Below are 22,527 nucleotides of genomic sequence, written 5' to 3'. Positions count from 1 at the left end.
TTATCCCTTGGCACTTTCTTATGTTGTTTCTTTAAGAGGCAAATGTCTGATGAGAACTTGTACTGGAAGCGTGCATTTTGCTCAAGATAATGCAAAGAAAGATAAAAATAAATTCAGGATAAACTAGTAAAGAGGTAAAAAGCCATTCCCTAATCAAATTATACCATGGAGAACAGGAGAAGAATAAGATGGACTTGCATAAATATTTTATAACCAATTGTTCTTTACAAAATGGAAAATTATTGATATCCAAAAATTTGCAGCCCAATGCTTTGTGATGTGCAAATATTTCCAGTCCCAGAATTCCTGCACTATGCTTTTAAGTCTATTATTTCTGTCTAGTTTCGACTTCCAACTATTAATCACATTACTCTTTAGAGGAGGATCGAAGGCGTATTTGGAGATGACCAAATTTTGCAGCTCCAGGTGAAGAACCTTCAAACACATATGGTAAGAATCCAGTGGCAGCTTTGTATCTTTGCTGAATCTGCAGATATGAAAACATGAATGCCACAACTATAGAAACAATTGCGAGAACTGCATACAAACAAAATGTGGCTCCTTTATTTCAAAGAAGAGTATCTCAGCAATCGTATAAGAATAAAGCTGTAGAAAACTACCTCAATAAGTTGTTCATTGCTTCTTAAACAGTTCCTCCCGATAACACAAACAGTTCCACCGGAACCTCCACCAGTTATCTTTGCACCAAACAAAGTCCCACCTTCAGATTCTGATGATTTAGAGTGCTGCATTTCTTGTACCAAGTTAACCAGCCTATCTGTCCCATCTGACCCAAGACCACAAGCACTGTAACTGAAATGACACTGCAGTATGAGAAACACTTGGTCAGTAAACCTCTATAGAGGTAGATATTCAAATTGAAAGAAAATTCTTCAAAGGCCAATCCAAAAAGAATCTGCTCTAGAACATAACAAAGACATGAATCAAATGATATACCTGATACATTAACTCTCCAAGAGCAGATAGTTGATAATTGGAAGGTGCAGCTGACAGTAATGCTTTGAAAGCCTGATAGCAATTCATACATATTTCAATCAATTGTTCTCATGACGAATATGAGAAATCTAATAGTATCAGGAGATAAAAAGCGTAATCTGACGTAGAGAACCCGAAGCCTTGCCATTCAGACAAAAAATGATTTGAAAAGAAAAATTCAAATAGTGGACCTTGACTCGGAAGTTCTCATGGACGGGATGCCTAGTGGGTGCTCTCACAGCATAATTGCGCTCCTTATCAATTGTAGTTACAGAATCATCATGATCAACATACTTCTCCACAAATTCTTGGCCACATAAGGACTCTGGAAGTCTAGTTGCATAAGTCCCCTCATATCTGAAATTAGAAGATATGTTAAACATAGCAAGTAGAAAACGACAGAACTACAAACTATATATGAGTAACAAACCTATGAGCTGAGAGGTTGCACAGGTAATCAAGAGAAGCCTCTATTTCAAGTATATTCTTTCCATCTTCATCAGCATCGTCAGGGTTGAACCCATTGATTTGCTGGGGAGTGGAAATGTTTGAGAAGGAGGATTGTAACTCCACAGACGCAGCGGACTTTATTATCTTCCTACCCATAAAGGCACCAACTCTAACAGATTTGTAGTCTGAACCACCAACACTGCAGCAAACTCTCATAAGTACTCGGAAAGAATGAGAACATAAGGCCAAAACATATATCTTAATTTGGTCGAAATCAGCAGGTCATTATGCGGAGGAACTGGATTACTCTCCAGCTTAATTGGTTAAATTGGTAGGAATGCGTGATTTTTAGTTTTAGAACTCCTGGTAGAAGTCAGCTTGGTCCATTCTTAAACATACATGGTAAACTGGAAAAACAAATAACGACATATGGGTATATTTGGTTTCTTGCTCCAAACTTGAAAAAAAAAAAAAGGCAAACATTCTTGATCAGCTCCATTTGAAACGTTCTTGAGTTAATCTATTTAAGAACATATTCCGTAAATAGATTTGACCAGAACTTTTAAATATGGATGAACAGACAGTAATGTTTTACTTTAGATTAAAAACAAACTTGATGGAGCTAGAGACGGTTAAGGGAAAATACCCATTGGGAAGTTTTACCTGTGTCGTATTCCAGAATCAATTCCCCAAAATCGGATGGTGGGTGGTATGTCAACAAGTCCTAGAACCTCAGCAGGCTAAAAGAAAAAAGTGAGTGCTAATTCTGATTTCACGGTTGGTCCCGTTAACAATGTGAACACATTGCACAAAAATTTGCTGAATACCTGACAAACCATAGCAAGAAGCTTGTTGGCCTCTCCACACGCAGAAGCCATCTGATCCATCACTCCACAAGGAGCTCCAACAATATGATTCTCCACCTATTTAAGAGAATAAAGCTTGAGTTGGGAAGGGACGTTTTACCAATCCAAGAAACAGAACGAAAAAAATGGAAGGACAAAATGAGAGAAGTACGTGCCTTTTGGCAAAGCAGAGCCAGATGTCTGGGGTCAATGTTCAATCCTGCAAAATGGACAGTTGTGCAATTCAGTCTTCATTTAACATAAAAAGAAATCCAGAAACTGTTAATTTTCCATTTCAAATCAGCCAGATCTTCCCAATTTGAGATCTTTTCCATGAATTTGGAAGTAGAATAATGAATGGCACGAATTTTACTAATCACCTGCCCATTATTCAAATTTAGCATTGATCTAAACAAATTTCCAATATATGAATGCACAAAAAGAAAATGTAGGAGAACGAGATCATCAAAATCCCTAAAGTGATTACTGAAAAATAATCAAACTATGTGACAGACATTTGTGTATTTTTGATAATGGTAGTTAGCTGATACAAACTTCAGAATGATTGGGGAAATTATTCGTTTTTTGTAGTACCATGAGCAGCAGCAACAGCAGTCATGGTGGCCACTTCTATAGCAGCAGAAGAAGATACACCTTTACCCTCAGGAACACCGGAACTTACCTGTGTAATCAGGTCACAAAAAGACCTGCTTGGTCAGATGAAACCAGCATAAGGCAGGAAAGAGGATACTGTAGTTGTACAAAAAGACCCTCTTATTGGTTTATGACTGACATAAATGAAGTGTTAAAATAAACTATTTTACGATCTTGTAAATATTGTGCATATCATTAAGGACCAATTAAAGAGATTAATTCCCTGTAATCGTGTATTTAGATTGTTTACCTTTCCTTTCATAGTTCATGTATTCAATTGTATTACTTAACCCCAAGTAGTCGACGGAATAATGTACAGTGAGTTTTTCCTCTTCTTTCACATGGTATCATAGCTAGACCAATCCTGATTCTTGGTTTAATCAATGTTGGACTTGCGTGTTATATTATTTACGCTCCAGGTGTTCAATCCTGGGTGTGCGGGGTGTTAAAACTCCAACAATGGTTGTGGGATGGCCCAAGGTCCTTTCTTAACAAACTACATCAGCCTAATGAAATGTTAAAACAGAAAAGGTAATTACTACATCCATTTAACTTGTGAAAGAAACAGAAAATCGCCCAATCCAATATCTGTCTGTCAATGCTGATACAGTAAAGGATATCACATGTCTGTCAGCTGATTATAGTAACTCTAATTTGAAAAGTGGTTGTTTCGTCCAAAAAGGCCACCCTGTTTAGATAACGGGAATTTGCTTCACATTTGGTTGTTCTTATTTGTTTGCAGATCCCAGGGGCTTAAATCTCATAATGAATTTCTAAAATTCACTCATTAAAGGACAGCATTTCTTTCTTCGGTGGGAAGATTCTTCATTGCCTTGAACAATTTGGTTAACCTTCTTAGGTTCATCCAAATAGATAACTGCACTCTATAGAAGACTAAACTGAAAAACTTGCAGAAGGTATGACCATCGGAAAGGCTTACCAGAATGCTAATGCTATCCTCAAAACGGATGCCTAATTCAGTCATCACTACCAGAATTGTCCCAGCAACATATGCTGCCCATCTACAGAGGATGCATCATAGTTACAAACTGGTGGCATCCTATTAAAAGCAAGAGAACTAATACACAAGGGTTCACTCACTTGTGGGCTGGGTCTCGGGCAAAATAATTGTATGCTTTGTCATATGTAATTGGCTGTCCATCCTCCACAAAATCAGAAAGGTCCATATCGAAAGTTGGTCCACGATTACCTAATTCTGAGCCAAATGATACCTGGATTTGAATTCATCAAAAGTAAGCCACAAGCTCCTATGAGCAAAATAGAAAATTAGAAGTTGTAGCTGGAAACTAGAATGGTGTCAAAAGTACCATGAATGACAACAGAGGTTAAAACACAAGCAAGCCAAAATGATTTATTTGTTAGAGATTTTGTCCCCGATATATACATTATTGAACAGAACTTTTTGACTTCTCAAATGCGTATGTAAGGCACACCCATTCATATAGCTCCTATTTTCACCCCAAAAGGCCCCAGCACATCGGAGAAAGACCAAAGGAAAGAGAGAACACGAGTGATAATTTCAACTTATAGAGATGAAGAGGACAGCGTGGTAGGAAAGGTATCAAAGATGCTCTGCAAACAAATGCAGCTCCATCCAGAACATGAAGATGAAGTGCTTAGTTTTGTTTTATTTTTCGTGTAAACATGAATATATGGAAGATCATGAATCCTTTGTAGATGTTACAGGAACCTTGTGAACCAATGGAATAGGAGACAGATCTATAGCCTTTTGTAATTACTTTGGACTGCATATACTTGGTGCAGTTTTTTTTTTTTGGATACATATTACAGTTTTACCTTCAAAAAAACAAAAAAACAAAATAAAATTAGGGCTTAATTGAAAATTATTTCATCATGGCTAAAATGTAAAACTACTTTCAAACTGTACACCTGAGAATAACAACTTGCTGCTTCCTGATGGCAAAGCTATGTTTTTGCAATTATTTAACAGAAAATTGGCTAGCAAGTACACCCACAGCATTTAAAACCATCACTTAAGGAATTAGGATGGTTGTGTTTTCCTGATAACACGATAGATAACATGCAATGAGAATATCCAAAGAATTAACGATACATACAATTTGAAGTACAGCAGTGGGTCCATCCTTGGGCTGCCTTGCCTGAGCATGTTTCCACAATTTTTGCTTGCTTGGATGGTTTCTCTGAATCGCGACATGGCATGCCTCCCTCGTGGGCATCTGTAGAAGAAAATGATGACAACATATTGTAAATAAGCAGCAATGATACAACATGATGACAATGCCTAAGAAGTACTCCTTCCGCCCCAATTTCATCATTTGCCAAATTTGACTTGGCATGAAGTTTCAGAAAGAACGGAAGACTTTTACAACTTCTGGTCTAAAACAAGCCTTCAATATTTGTGTGGCTATAAATCATCTCATTAATAAAATGGAAATTTTAAAGTTAAAATTGTTATTAAATATAGAAAGGTGACATTCTTCTGGTAGAGATTAAAAAGGAGAGTGTGCCACATAAATTGGGACAGAGAGAGTACCTCCTCTAGTAAGCACACTTTTATATGAGGTAAACACACTTGGTACTCGGTGGAGTAGTCGAGGTGAGGGCAAGATGAACCACACACCCCCGTCATTAAACAAAAAAGAGGTAAACACATGCTTTAACAGTTGTGAAAAGGAGCCAGAAGGCTCTAGCTCTGGTGACTGAACCTCACTTAATTGAAAATTTGACAACCCTTAAGCAAGAAAAAATAACAGAGCTCCCTAGTGACGGAAGATATTCAAGTATGCAAGGGTAAACGAGTTTGAAAATTTATATGAGGTGAGGAATGCATTCAACAAGTCACAACAAAAAACTAGCATAAATTATTCCCCAAGCATAAATAAGGAAAGTGTATAAAGGAAAAGGGAACTATACCTGTAGAACTAAACTACCAGAATAGTCAGCAATTCCTCCCATTACGTCCAATCTTCCGGGTGCTCTTGAAACAAAAATCTCTTCCTACATGACCAAACATTGACATATTTCCTTTTCTCAAGACATGCAACAACAAGAACAGAGATGCAATCTAGAAGCTAGGCTCTCAATTTGAAATGATATTCGTGAGGCAGACCTCCATTAAAAAACAAAAAAACACTGATATCTCATATTCAAGGTTCTAACACATGTATAAGGCTATAACCTGGGCACATTTCCTTATAGATAATCCTGAACCTGGTAATTTTGCAGTCTTCCAGAGTTTTGTTTGGCCGTTTACACAAAGTACCATTACAAGCTAATTTTCCTGCAATGCTATTATGGTATCTTAAATGCCAACATACCTATCGAAATTTCCAACACTTGAAGACACTAAATTAGCAAGAAAGATTACTTTGGTAAATAAGTCTTAATCAATAACGTCAATAGTGAACCCTTACCATTCATGTGGATGCACACTTGAAAAGTTTACCTGCAGTAGTTTCCCCCCATCTCTCGTTCAGTTATTTCAAAATGCTAATCATGTGAAAATTTCCTTCTAATGATTCTTATATCGTTATCAAATTTATAAACTAGATATCTCATACAAATCCCCACTGTGGGATTACACTGGGTATTTTGTTGTTATTGTATATTTCATACGAATCTAAGAAATCTATGCAGGAAATTTTTTACACTGAATGAGACATACCTCCCAATTGAACATTGCAGCAGCAGCCAGATGCTCGCGTGTTTGGAGCTTGTTATTATTTTGGGGACTACCTGAGGACTGTATTTCAGCCAAGCTCTTCAAGAAACCAAGTGTATCCGGGAGCCCTTGATGATCACCATGAAGAATTGCCAAGTCATCACTTCTGCAAAGTAATTTAGGTGAATATTTGATAGGAAACATGCCTAAGAGTGGCTGTAGGAGACATATTAGACCAATTAACTTGACATAAAGACAAATAGATAGGAGTTCTTATTCAAAAAAATAAATAAAAAAATAGACAAATAGATAGGAGTTAAGGAATTTACTGTCTTGTAAGACTGGTATTATCAAGAACTTCCTTATTTGGCGATTGAGTGCGTGAACTTAGTTCATTTTGCGCAAGTGAATACCATTCAGGGATAGAAATATCTTTCCCAGTAATCCTTTGAAGCTGATAGCCAAGGACGATAGCATCTCCCAGCCTCCTTGCTCCACTAAGCTGAAATGAAAGTGACGTATGCAAGTTATGAGTAGGGGAAAAGATATTGTTATATGCAGCTCTTAATATTCTGTTTTTTATCCACTGAAGGGACCTAAGGTCAGCCCACCATGATTTATTGTCCAGTTCACAATATTTTTTCAAATATACTCTATGTTTGCCAATTTATCATATGATAGAGTTGATCTTACTTAGTAAAATCAACATAATTCTTTAGAGTTCAATAAAATATTAAGCAGAACTGCAGAGGTTCAATATACGCCAGAACCTGATGCCCAAACATCGTCTTTTTGAGATGGTAAAACCCCAAACCCCCTGCTAGGATCCTAACAGTGGTCCTTTTACCACTGTCACTCTATTTGTGATCGAACCCCAACTTATGGTTGGAGGTGGATATCATTATCACTAGGCTATTCCTTTTTTGTCCACAGATTTCCAACATCTATCCTGCTGACACCGAAGAACAACAACAACAACATACCCAGTATAATCCCACAAGTGGGGTCTGGGGAGGCTAGAGTGTATAAATATCTTAAATTTCAGAAGCAAATCATCAAGTTAAAGCAGTTAAAGCATGATCGGCGGATATAAAAATTCATTTATAGGTGGGAGACCAAAACTTCTGCTCGATACTTTGGTTCAAATAGAAAATGATATCATGGTGGAAACCAAACACTGAGCTATCTTATAATAAAGATAAGGAAAGATGCATTTTGGAGAATCTTACCCCACGTGAAGCGTGATGTTTTCCCATAGCTGTATCTTGAAGTATTCTAGCAGCCACCTAAAGATCCATGAAGCAACAGATGAAGACGAATGCAATAACAACATAACATTATTTCTTAATACCTACTTAGAGTTGAACACTCCATTAGGAAAAAGGAAATTTAGTGGGTAAGAATAGATACTCTACACTCAAAATAGTATGTTATTTCAATCTTTCAATAGAATTCAATAATATATGTGTAAGCAACTCAGCCCAGTGCAACGTCTAGGAGACAATGAAACAGGCTATAACTATCAAACTATTTGCTCTTTACGAGTTTCTAAGAGACTTCAAAGGGGAGGTTTACAAGCATTTTCTTGCTAGTAGCTTGCTGTGCTACATTTGAGTCTAATGATCATACAACCATTAGCATGTTATGGCATCTGAGTTCCTTGTATGCAATTAAACAAAACAGGTGTCAATCCTTCTGTGGAGTGCAGCAAAAGAGATCGAGATACCAGAAATACACCTCCATAATAGTTGAAACTTGACAATGATGAGAATTGAACTCTTTCCCCTACAGAAATTGAGGAATACAGAATGTACCGCAATCTTGAATTATAAACAAAGTTCTTGTATGGGAGGACTGCTCCAATACATTATGACCACAAGACTTAGAAATCTTAGAGATGAAAATTGTGCAACGAACCAAGAGTCCATATTGGGTGACCCTTTTAATGGCCATTAGGGTTAAGACGTGATACAAAAGAAGCTAAAGGAGTTCCTCAGAGAACATATCAACAAAGGCTGCCATGTGAAATTTTCCCTAACATCTTTTAAATAACTTGATGGTGCCCAATATATCTCCTGAACTACAACGACTATAATCGAGGGATCAACAAACTAATTCCTCAAACATGGCATGATGGAAGGAGAGAATCCAGAGTACCTATCTCAATATGTCATTGATAAGTTACAGTGCTGAAATAAACTATTAGACACACAAATTTTGAGCATGACGTGTGTTTTTCAGGAACTGCATAATTATTCAACTAAGAATACAACCATAGATATCAGCTGTGGTGATATTCTCTGTGTAGTTCCCTTATATTCATCAGAGAATAAATTGAATCAAACTAACAGAATGATGCAAGGTTATTTTCACATTTGCCACATTATCTATGATTTTTTGTAACATCTTTTGAGCTTTCTTGTTATAAGCTTATGAAGATCCCTATCAAGCATATGAATAAATGTTCTTTTTTTATGTGGTAAATTCAATTCCTCAACACTACGAACCAGGAGCCCAACAGTTGTTGTCATTTCCCTTTTCGCTCCTCCATTGGTGACTTGAACCCAAATTATGGTTGCGATCCTTACAAGTAGGCTATCCTTCTCTTGTCGTCAAGTGCACAAATAAATGTAGTATAATTCACCATCATCAACATTTGATGAGACAAAGTTCTTAAATAATTGGACAATGATTTTAAATAGGGATACTCCCTTCAGCCAAACTTAAGTACCGGCAGTAGCCCAAATACACAAAACCCGTACACTGATATGTATATTATACGAATAATATATGTATATATACAAAACCTATACATTTGCTGGCTATTTTGTAAACTAGATCAGCCAAAGGTATTGGGCTGTAATTTTCCCTTTTAAATATGGCACTTGTCTATTTTAGTGGTGCAAAAGTTACACCACGCAATGTACTGAAACAAATTCTCCACGCTTTAAGTTCATAGGTAGGACAGTCAGATGCTTTAGTGACTACATCCACTGGTGAAGAGTAAGGGGATACTAGTTTCTTGTAATAAAGTTCGTCTTTATGAATCCAGCATTTATTGAAAACTCGCTTTTGGTTATCCACAGAATGAGTTATTCAAGTGTTTCTCTGTCAATAATTACTAACTATAGTTCAAAGAGAGCTGTTTACTTTGCATGTGCTGTTTTGAGAATATTTGAACATGAAAGAGAAAGCAAAGATACCTCGCCACCATTGATTCCTCCATCATAGCATGGTTTCAGTGTAACAGCACGTTCAATATAGGAAGCCCAGCGTCCAGTGAGCAAATCCCTTCGGATCATCTCTACACCAGCTTGGTAATGCTGCGTTGCATCGTAATCATACTTTGAGTAAATCAAAGTTATATATCAATTACAAAACAATAACCAATGCATGTACCTCAATCATATTCCTCAGGAACGGTTCCTCATTAAAATAATCTCTGCGTACAAAGACAAGTGGCACCTTGTATGCCAAGGCTTCACTTGTTGTGCCATATCCAACTTTACCTGAAAGAAAGTACATGTTTGATATGAAATGTAGTCATACACAGAAAATTATATTTTCAAGCTTACAGAGCTTTAACATTCCCTACCGAGCATGACGTCTGAAGCTGCAATAGCATCAGGAGTGTAAAAGTCTTTCGGAAGTTTTACAAAGTTAGAAGGCATCTCCTGATCTTCAGAAGCACCACAGACCTTTACCAGCAACATAGACCATATTATTGCATGAAGCTCTAATAGATTTCAGAAGCAACAGCAAAGTAGAAATTTAACAGCGGATTACAACAACTAACCAAGCATATCCATCCTTCAGGTAGATATTCCTTTTTCAGCTTCCATCCAGCAGGCTGCATGTGAAAAAGTATATAAGATTGTTATCAAGTGGAAATGTGACACTTGGTCTCCTAAAAGTACCTCTGATATTTCTGAACCTCCAGGAGCATTTTCTTTGATAGAAACACCTTATAATCCAATCACATATTCTCACAATATCTAGTAAGATTAACTAAACTACACCACCACCCCCTGTCCATAAAATGGCAGCAAAACCTAACGCAAAAATTATAATTTGAAGTATCAAATCCTATCTTCCAAATATTCACCGACAGAAAAATAAGGCTTGAGAAATTTGAGAAGACTAGTCTCTGGCAAGAAAATATATCAAGCATGTTTAGCATTCCTTTAAATGAGACGTTTACCTGTCCACCAAAATTATAAATAAGGACTTTTTGGTTGTCTAGAATTCCAAGCTCTTTCCGGACCTGTATCACAAGAATATATTAACCACATGAAAAAATAGGCGCATGTCAAGAGGGTGACTTAGGATTGTCAGTCACCTTTTCCCGAGTTTTGTGTAACCTTCTCACAACAAGGGGAACATCAATTACATCCCGGAAAGCAGGCACTGCAAGGAGTTGGTTTTAACAAACAGCAGTACTATGAGAAATGGAAGAAAAAAAAAAAAACTGAGAACAGCACATCTATTCAAATGCAGTACATGAATGTTCAATATTGACTCCAGAACCAAAACAAAGCTGAAATGAGAAATGAATACGGGGTAAAATCAAGCTGCATAAAATAGTTGAAACATGGAAATTACATACTTGGGCAGTATCCTGGCAGACGAATTACAAACTCACAGTGAGAATAATCCTCTGCAATCTGGTTTAACATCATTCATCGGTCACATTGATGTTAGATTTTCGAATGGAAATCAGATCAAAAGCAAGGATTAGAAGTATGTATCACATGAATGTATACTAATATGAAAATCACCCATAGCAATGTACACAGAAAAACAGAAAATTTTAAGCAGGATGTTGGTGCAGGGAGTATACAGAAGTGTAGAAACAAAATACTTAAATAGACTGTTTTACAAGTGATTAAATAAGATAAACTCAAAGTGAGTACAGTTCGATGGACTAAAAAATTTGGGGCATAGCAACAAATCGAATAGAACTCCTTAATAAAATTCCATCATTTAGCAGGTGTAATCGATAAAAGCTCAAAAATTCTTTGATAAAGTTTAATACATATTCCCTCCATCCAAATTTATATTACTCTCTTTCCCTTTTGGTTCACCATTCCACAAATAACATTTTATACAACCTTCGCAAATCTTAGTTAAGATCTATTTCTCTGTTATTAGATGCCTAAAACATGGCATACCATGGAATTAAAGACAATGTAAACATCAACAACAATTTGAAATGAGAATAGAGGTGGAATATATTCTTTTGATTGTTCAAAATAGTGGAATATATGACTCTTGGATGTTACTTATCAGAGAGACAATTTGAGAATGAGAAATAATACATTAGAATTTCTGAAGTCCAAATAAAGAGGACTACAATTTTGAATCACAACATCACAAGATATTAATATGTTAGTACTAAATTCATGACATTTTAGATGAATAAATATATAGTAGCTTCAATCTCCTACCCGGCTGTTTGATGGTTTTGTGGAAGTTCTCTAATGAAAACGAAGAACCCGACTAGAGGAATATAAAATATGTAATCTTTTTGTGTGGAATATATATCTGTTGAAGATTAGTAATCACCTGCCAAATTATTGAACGATTGTGATATCCAGAAGCCATGACATAATCAGCATAGATGAAATCCCAACTGCCAAAGTTTTAGCAATGGAGAGAGACAAATTAAAAGCTTCCCATCTGTTTATATGGTGGTAATTTTTGCATTTTCAAGCAAAAGACAATATGATAATCTCATGCATCCTAGACGTAAAAAGAAATTCTAAAGGACTGAGCCAGTATTCTTTTCTTTCACCTTTCACTATAACAGAAAACAGCCACAGAAAAACTAACAATATCAGTGCAATAATTTCCTAAAGTAATTATGAATGAGCTCATATAATTTCAACTATCCATTTGACGGAGAGTTCCTAGTGTTGATTTTTTAAATACTGGAGTTATCACAACCCATTCTGAAGGCACCTAACATGTTAATCTAGAGATGTAACTGAAGAGTTAAAAGACAAGATAATACGTGCGGATAATGAATTGGTTATGAAAATGAAGGTAATCACCTCAAAAGCTCGTCAACTCGGTGACACTAAATTAATCATCCAATGAAAGAGATGATAATGTTATAAGTGATCTTAATATAATAAGTTCTTCAAGACACTCTAGTGGAGGCACATCCAGAATAATGTTTCTATCCAACATGGATTGCAAAAGGCAACTTTCTCATGGCCCTGTTCTCTCTATCTCAGAACTACACATGCTAAGTAGCAGAGATATAGACATTAAGGTCATGTAGTACATGGACGCATAGGAGGACGGGAATTCTAAAATTCTGTCAGACATGAGCACAGACTTAAACAATATTTTAGTGCACATATTACGTATACAAGCTTTTATGAAACCTCAATGAACCAACAAGGCAAAAGTTGCAAAAAATATTCATATAGGCAAAAGTTGCAAAAAATATTCATAGTTGTCTACAAAGGAAACACATCACTGCTACTTAAAAGCCTCAATTCCACCTTACTCAACCTGACATAGCTTAACCTTGATGCTGTCAATTTGATTAAAAGTTTGTAAACTGAAAATACATTGGAGGTTTACCATGAAACTGCCCTACTCATCCAGCATGATATTAAGCATGGATATCCACACAATCCCAGCATCCATGAGTTAGTTAAGTATATTATAAAGGGAATAAAACCTAAAATTCAACATCACAAGTTTGTTACCTGAAGTTTGTGCAGCAAACTGCACGAATTCCTGCGTCAGCAGCTGCTCGGCATGCAACAGGAACTACATCTGAGATCTACTAATGAAAAATAAGAATTGTACACACTTCACGTCAGGAACAAACTCAAGGACAAAGAATAATGTTAGTATAATTATATCTAGCAGGAACTTATACCCTTGTTATAGCCAACAAACAAAGGAAGTGCAGTTCTTTATTTAATTAAGAAGCATAAGCCTTGTAAAAGGCCTTTAGACTCATTTTGATATGGTATCCAAAATAGCACATGTTCAACAGCTAGGCAGAAGTGTCTATTGCATTCGGACTTTTTATCTAAAATCTATTTCTTTTTTTAAGTAGAAATACGATCGAATTTTAGTAATGGTATTTTGCATGTTCAGGTGTAGGCATTTTATCAGATTTTCAATCAAGTCACTGAAGCCAGACATCTAAAAAAGTTTTGCTCTCTTCATTAACTTCACTAGAATGAAGTGCCAAATGTTTTAACTCTTCACGGCACTGCAATACCAAACAGAGCTTAACTAGCTTGTACTAATAATCCATCAATGATTGGCTTTTCAAACTAGAAGTACAAAAAAAGAGCAGGTACTCTGTAAGGATCATATTACCACTAAGTCAGCCTTGACAGATTTCAACCATTCAACTTCTGTGGCCAAGATCAAATCCCTGGGTAGTACGGCTGTCTGGATATACTGGAAAAAATTTGAACAAGTAGCACTTTCAATTAAAATGCCTGATACGAAAAAATCTGATAAGTAACTGCTTCCATAGAACCGTTTGCCTCATCATAGACTAAGTGGCCCACCTTTTCCAGCGAAGCAAGACGGTCAACTGTCAAAGCATCTGCTTGAACAGCTCCACAGTCCAACAGAACCTGAAACACTAAAATCTCATCCTTAGAAAAATTAGGGTACATGCACATAAGCTTTGCCGAAAGTCAGAATGCTAGTGCCTAAGACTGTCTATATTAGAGGGAAAATGTTAAAGCATATTTTTCCCTTGCCAGTGGAGACTGAAAACAATCCACTAACAGAAGATAGCATGTTCCAGCTTATACACCTTAACCAATTTGCTGAATAACAGTATATCAATTTGCCCTTTTTTCTCTAGAAAAATGTAAAAGCTGAGATCATCAAACTTAAACTAATTCATCCTTTCACATAATGTAATTGGAAAGGAAATTTTGTTCTACAGCTCCACAGGATTAAAACACCAATACAAGTCCCTTTTTAATGCAACTCTTTGTTGATTAGTTCAAATCAGACAAGAAGGATGAAATTATGTTTCTTTAAAGGATGATATCATGCATTATTAGAATGGCGATAAAGTTGATTTCATAAACAACAAGCATTTGTAATCCCCGATTCGCAAGAACCAAAAGCATCCAATCACTGCATACAATTCTCAGTTATCTTAACATGACTAACCTTACGGATAAAAAGTCCAGGCGACTGTGTCTCAATAGTATAAACATAGTCTGGAGCACCCGTAACCACATGAACTTCATGTCCTGCTTGAATTAGATGACGGACAACCTTGCATTACAAAATTTAAAATTAGGGATATTGGTAAAATAAACGAGTTAGAACTTACAAATTAATGATCATCGCAGGCAAGCTTCAGAGTTCCACAAAATAAATCTAAATGTGATGGTATAGCAAAACAAAGAAAATAGAAGAAGTGGCCACTCCTTATGTCATCTAACCTTATGACATTATGAAGAATACTAAGCAAGCACCCGTTTGTCCTTAGTACATCAAAATGATGTCAATGTTAAAATAACTAAATTCCATAAGTAAAAGAGAAAAAGACTTCTTCTGAAGCTGACACATTGACTAGCAAGCAGAAAATGAACAAAAAGACCTATTCAACCAAGCTTTCTTTAGTGGCTTGGTTTGCAGAGTCAGTTCTATCAGAGCGGCATAACATGGTCAAACTGTTCAGTAGTTCTTAGTAATGCTCCTCAAGAGTGGTGGACACTTGTATGCTAGATATCTAGGTGTTACAAAGATTGGCAGCGAGAGGGAGGTAGCTTGGAAAACATTTCTGATGCCTTTCTGGAGAATAAGGCCTTCAAGAAATAGGTAATTATTTCAAAACCATGAGAGTAGGCATTATACAAGATCTTTATTTCACTAGAATTTTTTGTCTAAAGAGAAGGTACCTCGTATTAATTGTTGGAAAATTTGATAGATGACTGCGGTAAGCCATATAATTGTTTTTTACATATATTTGACAGTGTCTTGGCGGTTATGAATGAAATGTTCTGACTTTTCCAAAAATATAAAAAAAAAACACCCATATAAAGAAAATACTATCCAGGAAGTTAACATAATGCAGTATGATCTCTACCGTCAAGGAACAATGTTAGCCATAAGAAAAGTGACTTCAACTGGTAGTAACCTACCGATAGATGCCTTCATAAAAAATTAGCAAACCATTCTACAACATTATACCTCTTGATTGAAATAATTATACATCTCGATTAACTACATGTTAATACAATAAACTAAACTATGACACCAAAATAAATGTCACAACATAAACCAAATATCTAAAAGATGTAATTAAAAAAGAAGATACTTTTTTTCATTATAAAAAACAAAAGGATACTTTTTAAGACATGTTAACTAACACACAATTCAAATAAAGAACACTAGGGGGAGAGAGAGATTTTAATTAGACTAACGAATTAAGCAGTATTATCCTTTACATTACCGACAAGTCTGTGCTCTAATCTAGAGAGCTTTTAACTTTGTTAGAGTGGGTTAGAGTCCCACATTGGTTGGGAAATGGACCGGTGGTTTGCTTATATGGACTTGGGCAATCCTCCACTCTTGAGCTAGCTTTTGGGATTGAGTTAGGTCCATGTGCCATATCTTTACACGGTATCAAAGCCAGGTCCATTCACATTTGAGCTACCGGTCCACCCTCCAGTTGGGCCTGGGAGTGAAAGGGGGTGTTAGAGCAGGTTATAGTCCCACATTGGTTGGGGAATGGATCGGTGGTTTGCTTATATGGACTTGGGCAAACCTCTCCCGTTGAGCTAACTTTTGGGGTTGAGTTAGGCCAGGTGCCATATCTTTATAAGCTTCAAGCATTGTATGATTTTACCGAATGTCTCCTAGATTCAACTTAATATTATGCTCTTGGGAGGCTTACGCTTCAGCTAACTCTTCCCACCAAGACTTAGGCAAATGGAAAAATTAACCTAGTTTCGCCTCTACTATGATTCACCTTGGTTCCCAACATTATACTTCCACTCTTCAGCCATCAGGCCACACCTATGGATAAGAACACTATAAAAACAAATTGCAAATGAACTGACTGTGACATCTAAGTGTAGTTTCTTTGTATTCTGAACGCAACCACTTGTTCAGTTTTAGGTTTTGCATTACCATATATGCGTTCTTAATAAATAATTCTTGAGCTCCATATATGCTAGGCACCCCTCCTTTGTATTTTAGAACAGTATACAAATTCTGTTAAAGATACAGTTCCAATGGCTTATGTTCTTTTATTAGGCCATATGCTTGTTACCAAGACTCCCTGATAAATAAAGGAAGGAACTTTGTCTTCAACTAATTTAGGAACATCATCCAATTTTGCATACATGATCAAATTTTACAGTACCTTCTGGTAAATGAAAGTCTTAAAATGGATTTGATCACATTATGCTACTAAGCACCCCCAAAGCACACACGTTTATTCATATTTTCCCAACGATATCTCTCAAAGTACCTTACCTAAAACTATTCTTTTGGTGTGTTACCACTTATCATCTATAACAACAACAACATACCCAGTGTAAGTGGGGGTCTGGGAGGGCAGGATGTACACAAACCTCACCCCTACCTTTGTGGGGTAGTGAGATTTTCTCAGATAGACAAAGAAATGTAACCGACGTAGGATAAAGTCTACAAAGTTCACAAATTATAACTCAGTACATAGACAGAACAGTGAAACAAAATTGGATCAATCAATTTGAACTCACTATGATCATTTCTAATTCCAGCATTGCTCAATCCCAATTCACAAAGATATACACTCACATTACAGAAAAAAAATCAACTACATTTCAAAACTATTACCAAAGAAAACACGACAAGTTGTGTTAAAAAAAAAAAAAAAAGTACCTCAACAACACGGGTGGCATGACCAAATCCATGACCAGTAACATAATAAGCAAAGACAAGTGACTTCTTCTCTGATCCCACCATTCTTCAAAAACAAAAACAAAAAAAAATCCTTTTTATTATATATGAGACCCTAAATGAATTGCAAAGGGTCAAATCAATGAAAACTCAAAAACCAAAAAATCTTGAAAAAAAAAACCCTTTTTTCTACCAAAAAATAATCTTTTTTATTATATGTGAGACCCCCCTAAATGAATTTGCAATTGATCAAGTCAATGCAAACTTAAAAACCCAAAAAAAATAAAAAAATATTGAAAGAATAAAACCAGATCCAACGAGATTTATGGGACAAATGATTATCTGATTTCAATACTTACAGTATAAAAATGCTGATGTGCGTGTCTGTAATATATACTTTAGATTATTAGATAAAATTTGGATAAATCCAAAACTATCTGTTATAAAAGGTAATTAATTTAACGTGACTTAAAACGGAAAGGATAAAAATGATGGAACAGAAGCATTGAGAATAGTGAGGGCGGGAGAGTGTGGGACTCTCTGTATTTGGTTGTTGGAAATTACAACTACTGGCACTTTTCCACGTGTACTTTTTGTTTTTTTCCTTCAAGTTTTGCACTGTAATTCATTTTTCAAAGAATAGCACTGTATAAATTCTCCCTCTGTTTTAATTTATGTGAACCTATTTTTTTTTAGTCCGTACCAAAATGAATGACCTCTTTCCTAATTTGAAAGCAAATTCACTTTATGAAATGATTTACAGTCACACAAATATTCAAGACTTATTTTGAACCACAAGTTTCAAAAGTTTTCACTCTTTCTTAAATGTTGTGCCCAGTCAAAGGGATTCACATAAATTGAAATGGAGGGAGTATATAGTACTCCATCTCAATTGAAGTGTCTTATTTTTCTTTTTAGTCTATTCCAAAAAGAGTGTCTCTTTCTAAATTTAGTAAATTGACAATTAAAACATCAAACAAGGCAAATTTATAACTACAAGATTAAAGAACATTTTAGTACATTATACACATCTTCTCTCTCTTCTCTCTCCTCTCTCTTCCCACAACGATAACATCTGACCTGACTTGTGAATTTTTTCGGCCAGCGACCACTGGAGGTCGCCCCAAGTAAGTCGGCATCACCTTTCTCTCCTCCTCTCGCTCTTTCCTTTTCTCCCTCTCCTTTTCTCCCACTGCACTACTTCTCCTCTTCTTTCTCTCTTCCTCTCATCTCCTCCTTCTACTGCTTTCCACAACTACCGCAGACCCATACCACCACTGTAGGGTTTGTGTGGTATCTCTCTTCCCCCTAGCATTCTCTTTTCTTTTCTTTTTTTTTTTGGTTTTTTTGTGGTCCCGCAATACAGGTGGAAACTGAGCAGCAGACAGTCGCCGGTGAACAACACTTTCCGGTGAACAGTAATTCCGGTGAACAGTACTCCGGTGAACAATAATTCTGGCACGGGCGACCAACGACAGTGTTTCGGCTGCAGCAGAAGCACTACTTAGCAACTAATTCAGGTTCTGTCCAGCCCGGAGTTGCTACCTCCGGCTATAGTTAGTAATTTTCTAGTGTTCCGTCGTTTTAGCGAAGTTGATCCTGTATTTCTACTCCATGTAGTTCTATTTTCTGCTTGTATAGTGTTGGTGCCACCTTAGCTCGCCTTTATTATAGTGGTTGCGGTGGATGATGATAGACTAAGGTCATGTCCTCTAGGGGGAGAAGGGGTGGGAGGTAGGAAGAGGGTTAAGAACGGAAAGGGAGCAGCTAGGCTGACAATTGGGTCCTGGAACATTGGCACCCTGACGGGGAAGTCTATAGAGTTAGCGAAGATTCTTGAGAACAAGAAGATCAACATAACATGTGTCCAGGAGTCTATATGGGTGAGAGATAGGGCTCGGGATGTAGATGGGTTTAAGTTGTGGTTCTCAGGAGGCCCGAAGGGTAAGAACGGAGTTGGCATTCTGGTTGATAGAGAGCTCTGTGATCTGGTGTTAGGGGTCAGGAGGGTGAGTGATAGGCTGATGACTATTAAGATAGTAGTTGGAGGACACACTTTAAATGTGGTTAGTGTTTACGCACTGCAGGCGGGCTAGGATGAGGATATCAAAAGGCGATTCTGGGAGGATTTGGACGAGGTTGTGCGGGGTTTTCCATACTCAGAGAAGCTTTTTCTTGGTGGTGATTTCAATGGCCACATCGGCACGTCGGCTAGGGGATACGATGATATGCATGGAGGCTTTGGGTTTGGGGATAGGAATTAGGGAGGTACGACGCTTTTAGATTTCGCGAGAGCTTTCGATTTGGTGATAGGGAACTCTAGTTTTCAGAAGAGGGAAGAGCACTTTGTCACCTTTCGGAGTACGAGGGCCAAGACACAAATTGATTACCTACTCTCCCAAAAGTGCGATAGATGTTTATGCACGGACTGCAAGATTATCCCGAGCGAGAACCTCACGACCAAACATAGGCTCTTGGTTATGGACCTGGGAGGAGATAAAAAGGAAGAGGAGAAAGAGGGTTGTATCGGGTCAGCCGAAGATTAGGTGGGATGCTTTGAATAAGGACAATGCCTAGGAGCTGGGGGAGCGGTTGAGGGCGTTGGGAGCCTGGAGGAGTAGCGGGGATGCGAGTAGTATGTGGACTACGACGGCTGCTAACATCAGGGAAGCGGCAAGAGAGGTGCTAGGGGTCTCAAAGGGTTACTCTGGCAGACACAAAGAGGACTGGTGGTGGAACGGAGAGGTACAAGGTAAAGTGGAAGCTAAGAAAGCAGCATATCTAAAGCTAGTAGAGAGCACAGACGAGGAAGAGAAGAGGACTAACAGGGAACTATATAAGAAGGCGAGGAAGGAGGTGAAGTTAGCGGTTACGGCGGCTAAGACGGCTGCTTTTGGACGCTTGTATGAAGATTTGGGGGGGGGGGGGGGGAAGACGGGGACAAGAAGTTGTACAGGCTAGCCAAAATGAGAGAGAGGAAGGCTCCGGACCTGGATCAAGTGAAGTGTATCAAAGACGAGGGAGGAGAAGTTTTGGTAGAGGATGCCCTTATTAGATGAAGATGGCAGTCCTACTTTCATAAACTCCTGAACAAAGAGGGGGACCGGAACATCGTTTTAGGTGAATTGGAGCTCTCTGAGAGCCGCTGCGATTTTGGATACTGTAGGCGGGTCAAGGTTGAAGAGGTCGAGGGGGTTATGCGGAAGATGAGTAGGGGGAGAGCGACCGGGCCAGATGAAATACCGGTAGAATTTTGGAAGAATGCGGGTAGGGGAGGCTTGGAGTGGCTTATGCGGTTGTTGAATGTTATTTTTAGGACGGCGGAGATGCCTGAAGAGTGGAGATAGAGCACCATGATCCCGTTGTATAAAAACAAGGGGAATATCCAGAACTGCAACAACTATAGGGGTATCAAGCTGTTGAGCCATTCGATGAAAGTTTGGGAGAGAGTGGTAGAAGCGAGGATGAGGAAGTTAGTTTCTATTTCGGAGAACCAGTTCGGATTCATGCCGGGGAGTTCGACTACAGAAGCCATTCACCTTGTGAGGAGGTTGGTGAAGCAGTATAGGGATAAGAAGACTGACTTGCAAATGGTGTTTGTTGACCTTGAGAAGGCTTACGACAAAGTCCTAAGAGAGGTGCTGTGGAGATGTCTGGAAGCTAGAGGTGTTCCTGTAGCATACATTAGAGCGATTAAAGACATGTATGATGGAGCCAAGACCCGGGTGAGGACGGTTGGAGGTGACTTGGAACACTTTCCAGTCACGATGGGCCTGCACCAGGGGTCCGCGCTTAGACCGTTTCTATTTGCTGTGGCAATGGATGCTCTGACAAGCAACATTCAAGGAGAGGTTCCATAGTGCATGTTGTTTGCAGAGGACATTGTGCTTATTAACGAGTCGCGGAGCGGTGTTAACGCGAGACTGGAGGTTTGGCGACAGACTCTGGAGTCGTAGAGTTTCAAGTTGAGCAGGACTAAGACAGAGTACTAAGAGTGCAAGTTCAGTGATGGGAGTCAAGTGGAGTACGAGGACGTGCAGCTGGATACTCAGGTCATCCCGAAGAAAGAAAGTTTCAAGTACCTGGGGTCGATCATCCAAGGGACTGGTGAGATTGACGACGATTTTATGCATCGTATTAGAGCAAGATAGATGAAATGGAAGCTCGCATCGGGGGTGTTGTGCGATAAGAAGGTGCCGCCTATTCTAAAGGGAAAGTTCTACAAAGTGGTAGTTAGACCGGCTATGTTGTATGGGACGAAATGCTGGCCAATTAAGAAAGCTCATGTCCAGAAGATGAAGGTAGCTGAGATGGATGTGCAGGCATACCAAGAGAGATAGGATTCGGAATGAAGTGATTAGGGATAAGGTGGGTGTGGCCCCGGTGGTGGATTATATGCGGGAAGGGAGGTTGAGGTGGTTCGGCCATGTGCAACGGAAATGTGCTGATGCACCAGTGAGGAGGAGCGAGAGGATGGCAGTGGTGGGCCTGAAGAGAGGGAGGGGTAGGCCAAAGAAGGCCTGGGGAGAGGTGATTCGGCAGGACATGGCGCTACTTCAGCTTACCGAGGACATGACAGGTGGAGGTCAAGTATCAGGGTAGAGGGCTAGTGGGGGGCCGCGAGGTTTCCTTTCTCGTATTAGGAGTATTTTTATCCTGCTTCTATGTGTTGGGTCTTGTCTATCTTTGCTGTTTTATCATGACTTCGTTGCTCTTTCTATTTCTCATTTTTGCATTGTTTTGATTTGCTTGTCCGTATCTGACTCTTTTCCCTTGTTTTCTTTTGAGCCAAGGGTCTTTTTGAAATAGCCCCCATACCTTCCAAGGTGGGGGTAAGGTCTGCGTACACTTTATCCTCCACAGACCCTACATTGTGAGATTCAACTGGGTATGTTGTTGTTGTATACACATCTTTAATTTAAGACCATAAGATTCAAAAATCTCTTTTTATTTCTTAAACTTCGTGCCTTGTCAAACTAAGACACTTAAAATGGGACGGAAGGAGTATAAAACTAGTCTTTA

At 38.1% G+C, this 22,527-nt stretch overlaps 2 protein-coding genes across 5 annotated transcripts; one reads left to right on the top strand and one right to left on the bottom strand.

Moving 5' to 3' along the window:
- Window positions 1–175: 175 nt before the first annotated feature.
- Window positions 176–18,025, bottom strand: LOC132603329 (L-arabinokinase-like). 4 transcript variants are annotated; one of them, XM_060316337.1, is made up of 30 exons: window positions 17,865–18,025; window positions 17,488–17,572; window positions 14,779–14,886; window positions 14,157–14,225; window positions 13,960–14,043; window positions 13,332–13,408; window positions 12,175–12,241; window positions 11,216–11,273; window positions 10,949–11,016; window positions 10,811–10,873; window positions 10,406–10,459; window positions 10,205–10,307; window positions 10,009–10,118; window positions 9,813–9,932; window positions 7,839–7,895; window positions 6,939–7,111; window positions 6,613–6,775; window positions 5,862–5,945; window positions 5,045–5,164; window positions 4,047–4,177; window positions 3,886–3,967; window positions 2,886–2,973; window positions 2,468–2,511; window positions 2,274–2,369; window positions 2,110–2,186; window positions 1,427–1,645; window positions 1,188–1,353; window positions 958–1,029; window positions 621–824; window positions 176–487 (listed from the first exon to the last, which is right to left on the bottom strand). In XM_060316337.1, the coding sequence occupies exons 2-30, from the start codon at window positions 17,569–17,571 to the stop codon at window positions 368–370; spliced, it is 2,961 nt and encodes a 986-aa protein (XP_060172320.1). In that variant the 5' UTR covers window position 17,572; window positions 17,865–18,025; the 3' UTR covers window positions 176–367. The 4 variants fall into 4 exon arrangements, with proteins under 4 accessions (XP_060172320.1, XP_060172321.1, XP_060172323.1 ...); XM_060316338.1 differs by lacking the exon at window positions 17,865–18,025 and adding an exon at window positions 17,814–17,849; XM_060316340.1 differs by lacking the exons at window positions 17,488–17,572; window positions 17,865–18,025 and having other exon boundaries at window positions 13,332–13,411; window positions 14,157–14,233; window positions 14,779–14,858.
- A 2,117-nt stretch (window positions 18,026–20,142) lies between these two features.
- LOC132601432 (uncharacterized) lies at window positions 20,143–21,365 on the top strand. Its single transcript, XM_060314511.1, has 2 exons — window positions 20,143–20,408; window positions 21,056–21,365. The coding sequence occupies exons 1-2, from the start codon at window positions 20,143–20,145 to the stop codon at window positions 21,363–21,365; spliced, it is 576 nt and encodes a 191-aa protein (XP_060170494.1).
- Window positions 21,366–22,527: the final 1,162 nt, after the last annotated feature.

The sequence above is a fragment of the Lycium barbarum genome, chromosome 7 (genome assembly GCF_019175385.1).
Source record: "Lycium barbarum isolate Lr01 chromosome 7, ASM1917538v2, whole genome shotgun sequence".
Taxonomy (NCBI): Eukaryota; Viridiplantae; Streptophyta; class Magnoliopsida; order Solanales; family Solanaceae; genus Lycium; species Lycium barbarum.
Note: the sequence above shows the minus strand (reverse complement) of the source record. Positions and strands in the feature narration are given on the sequence as shown.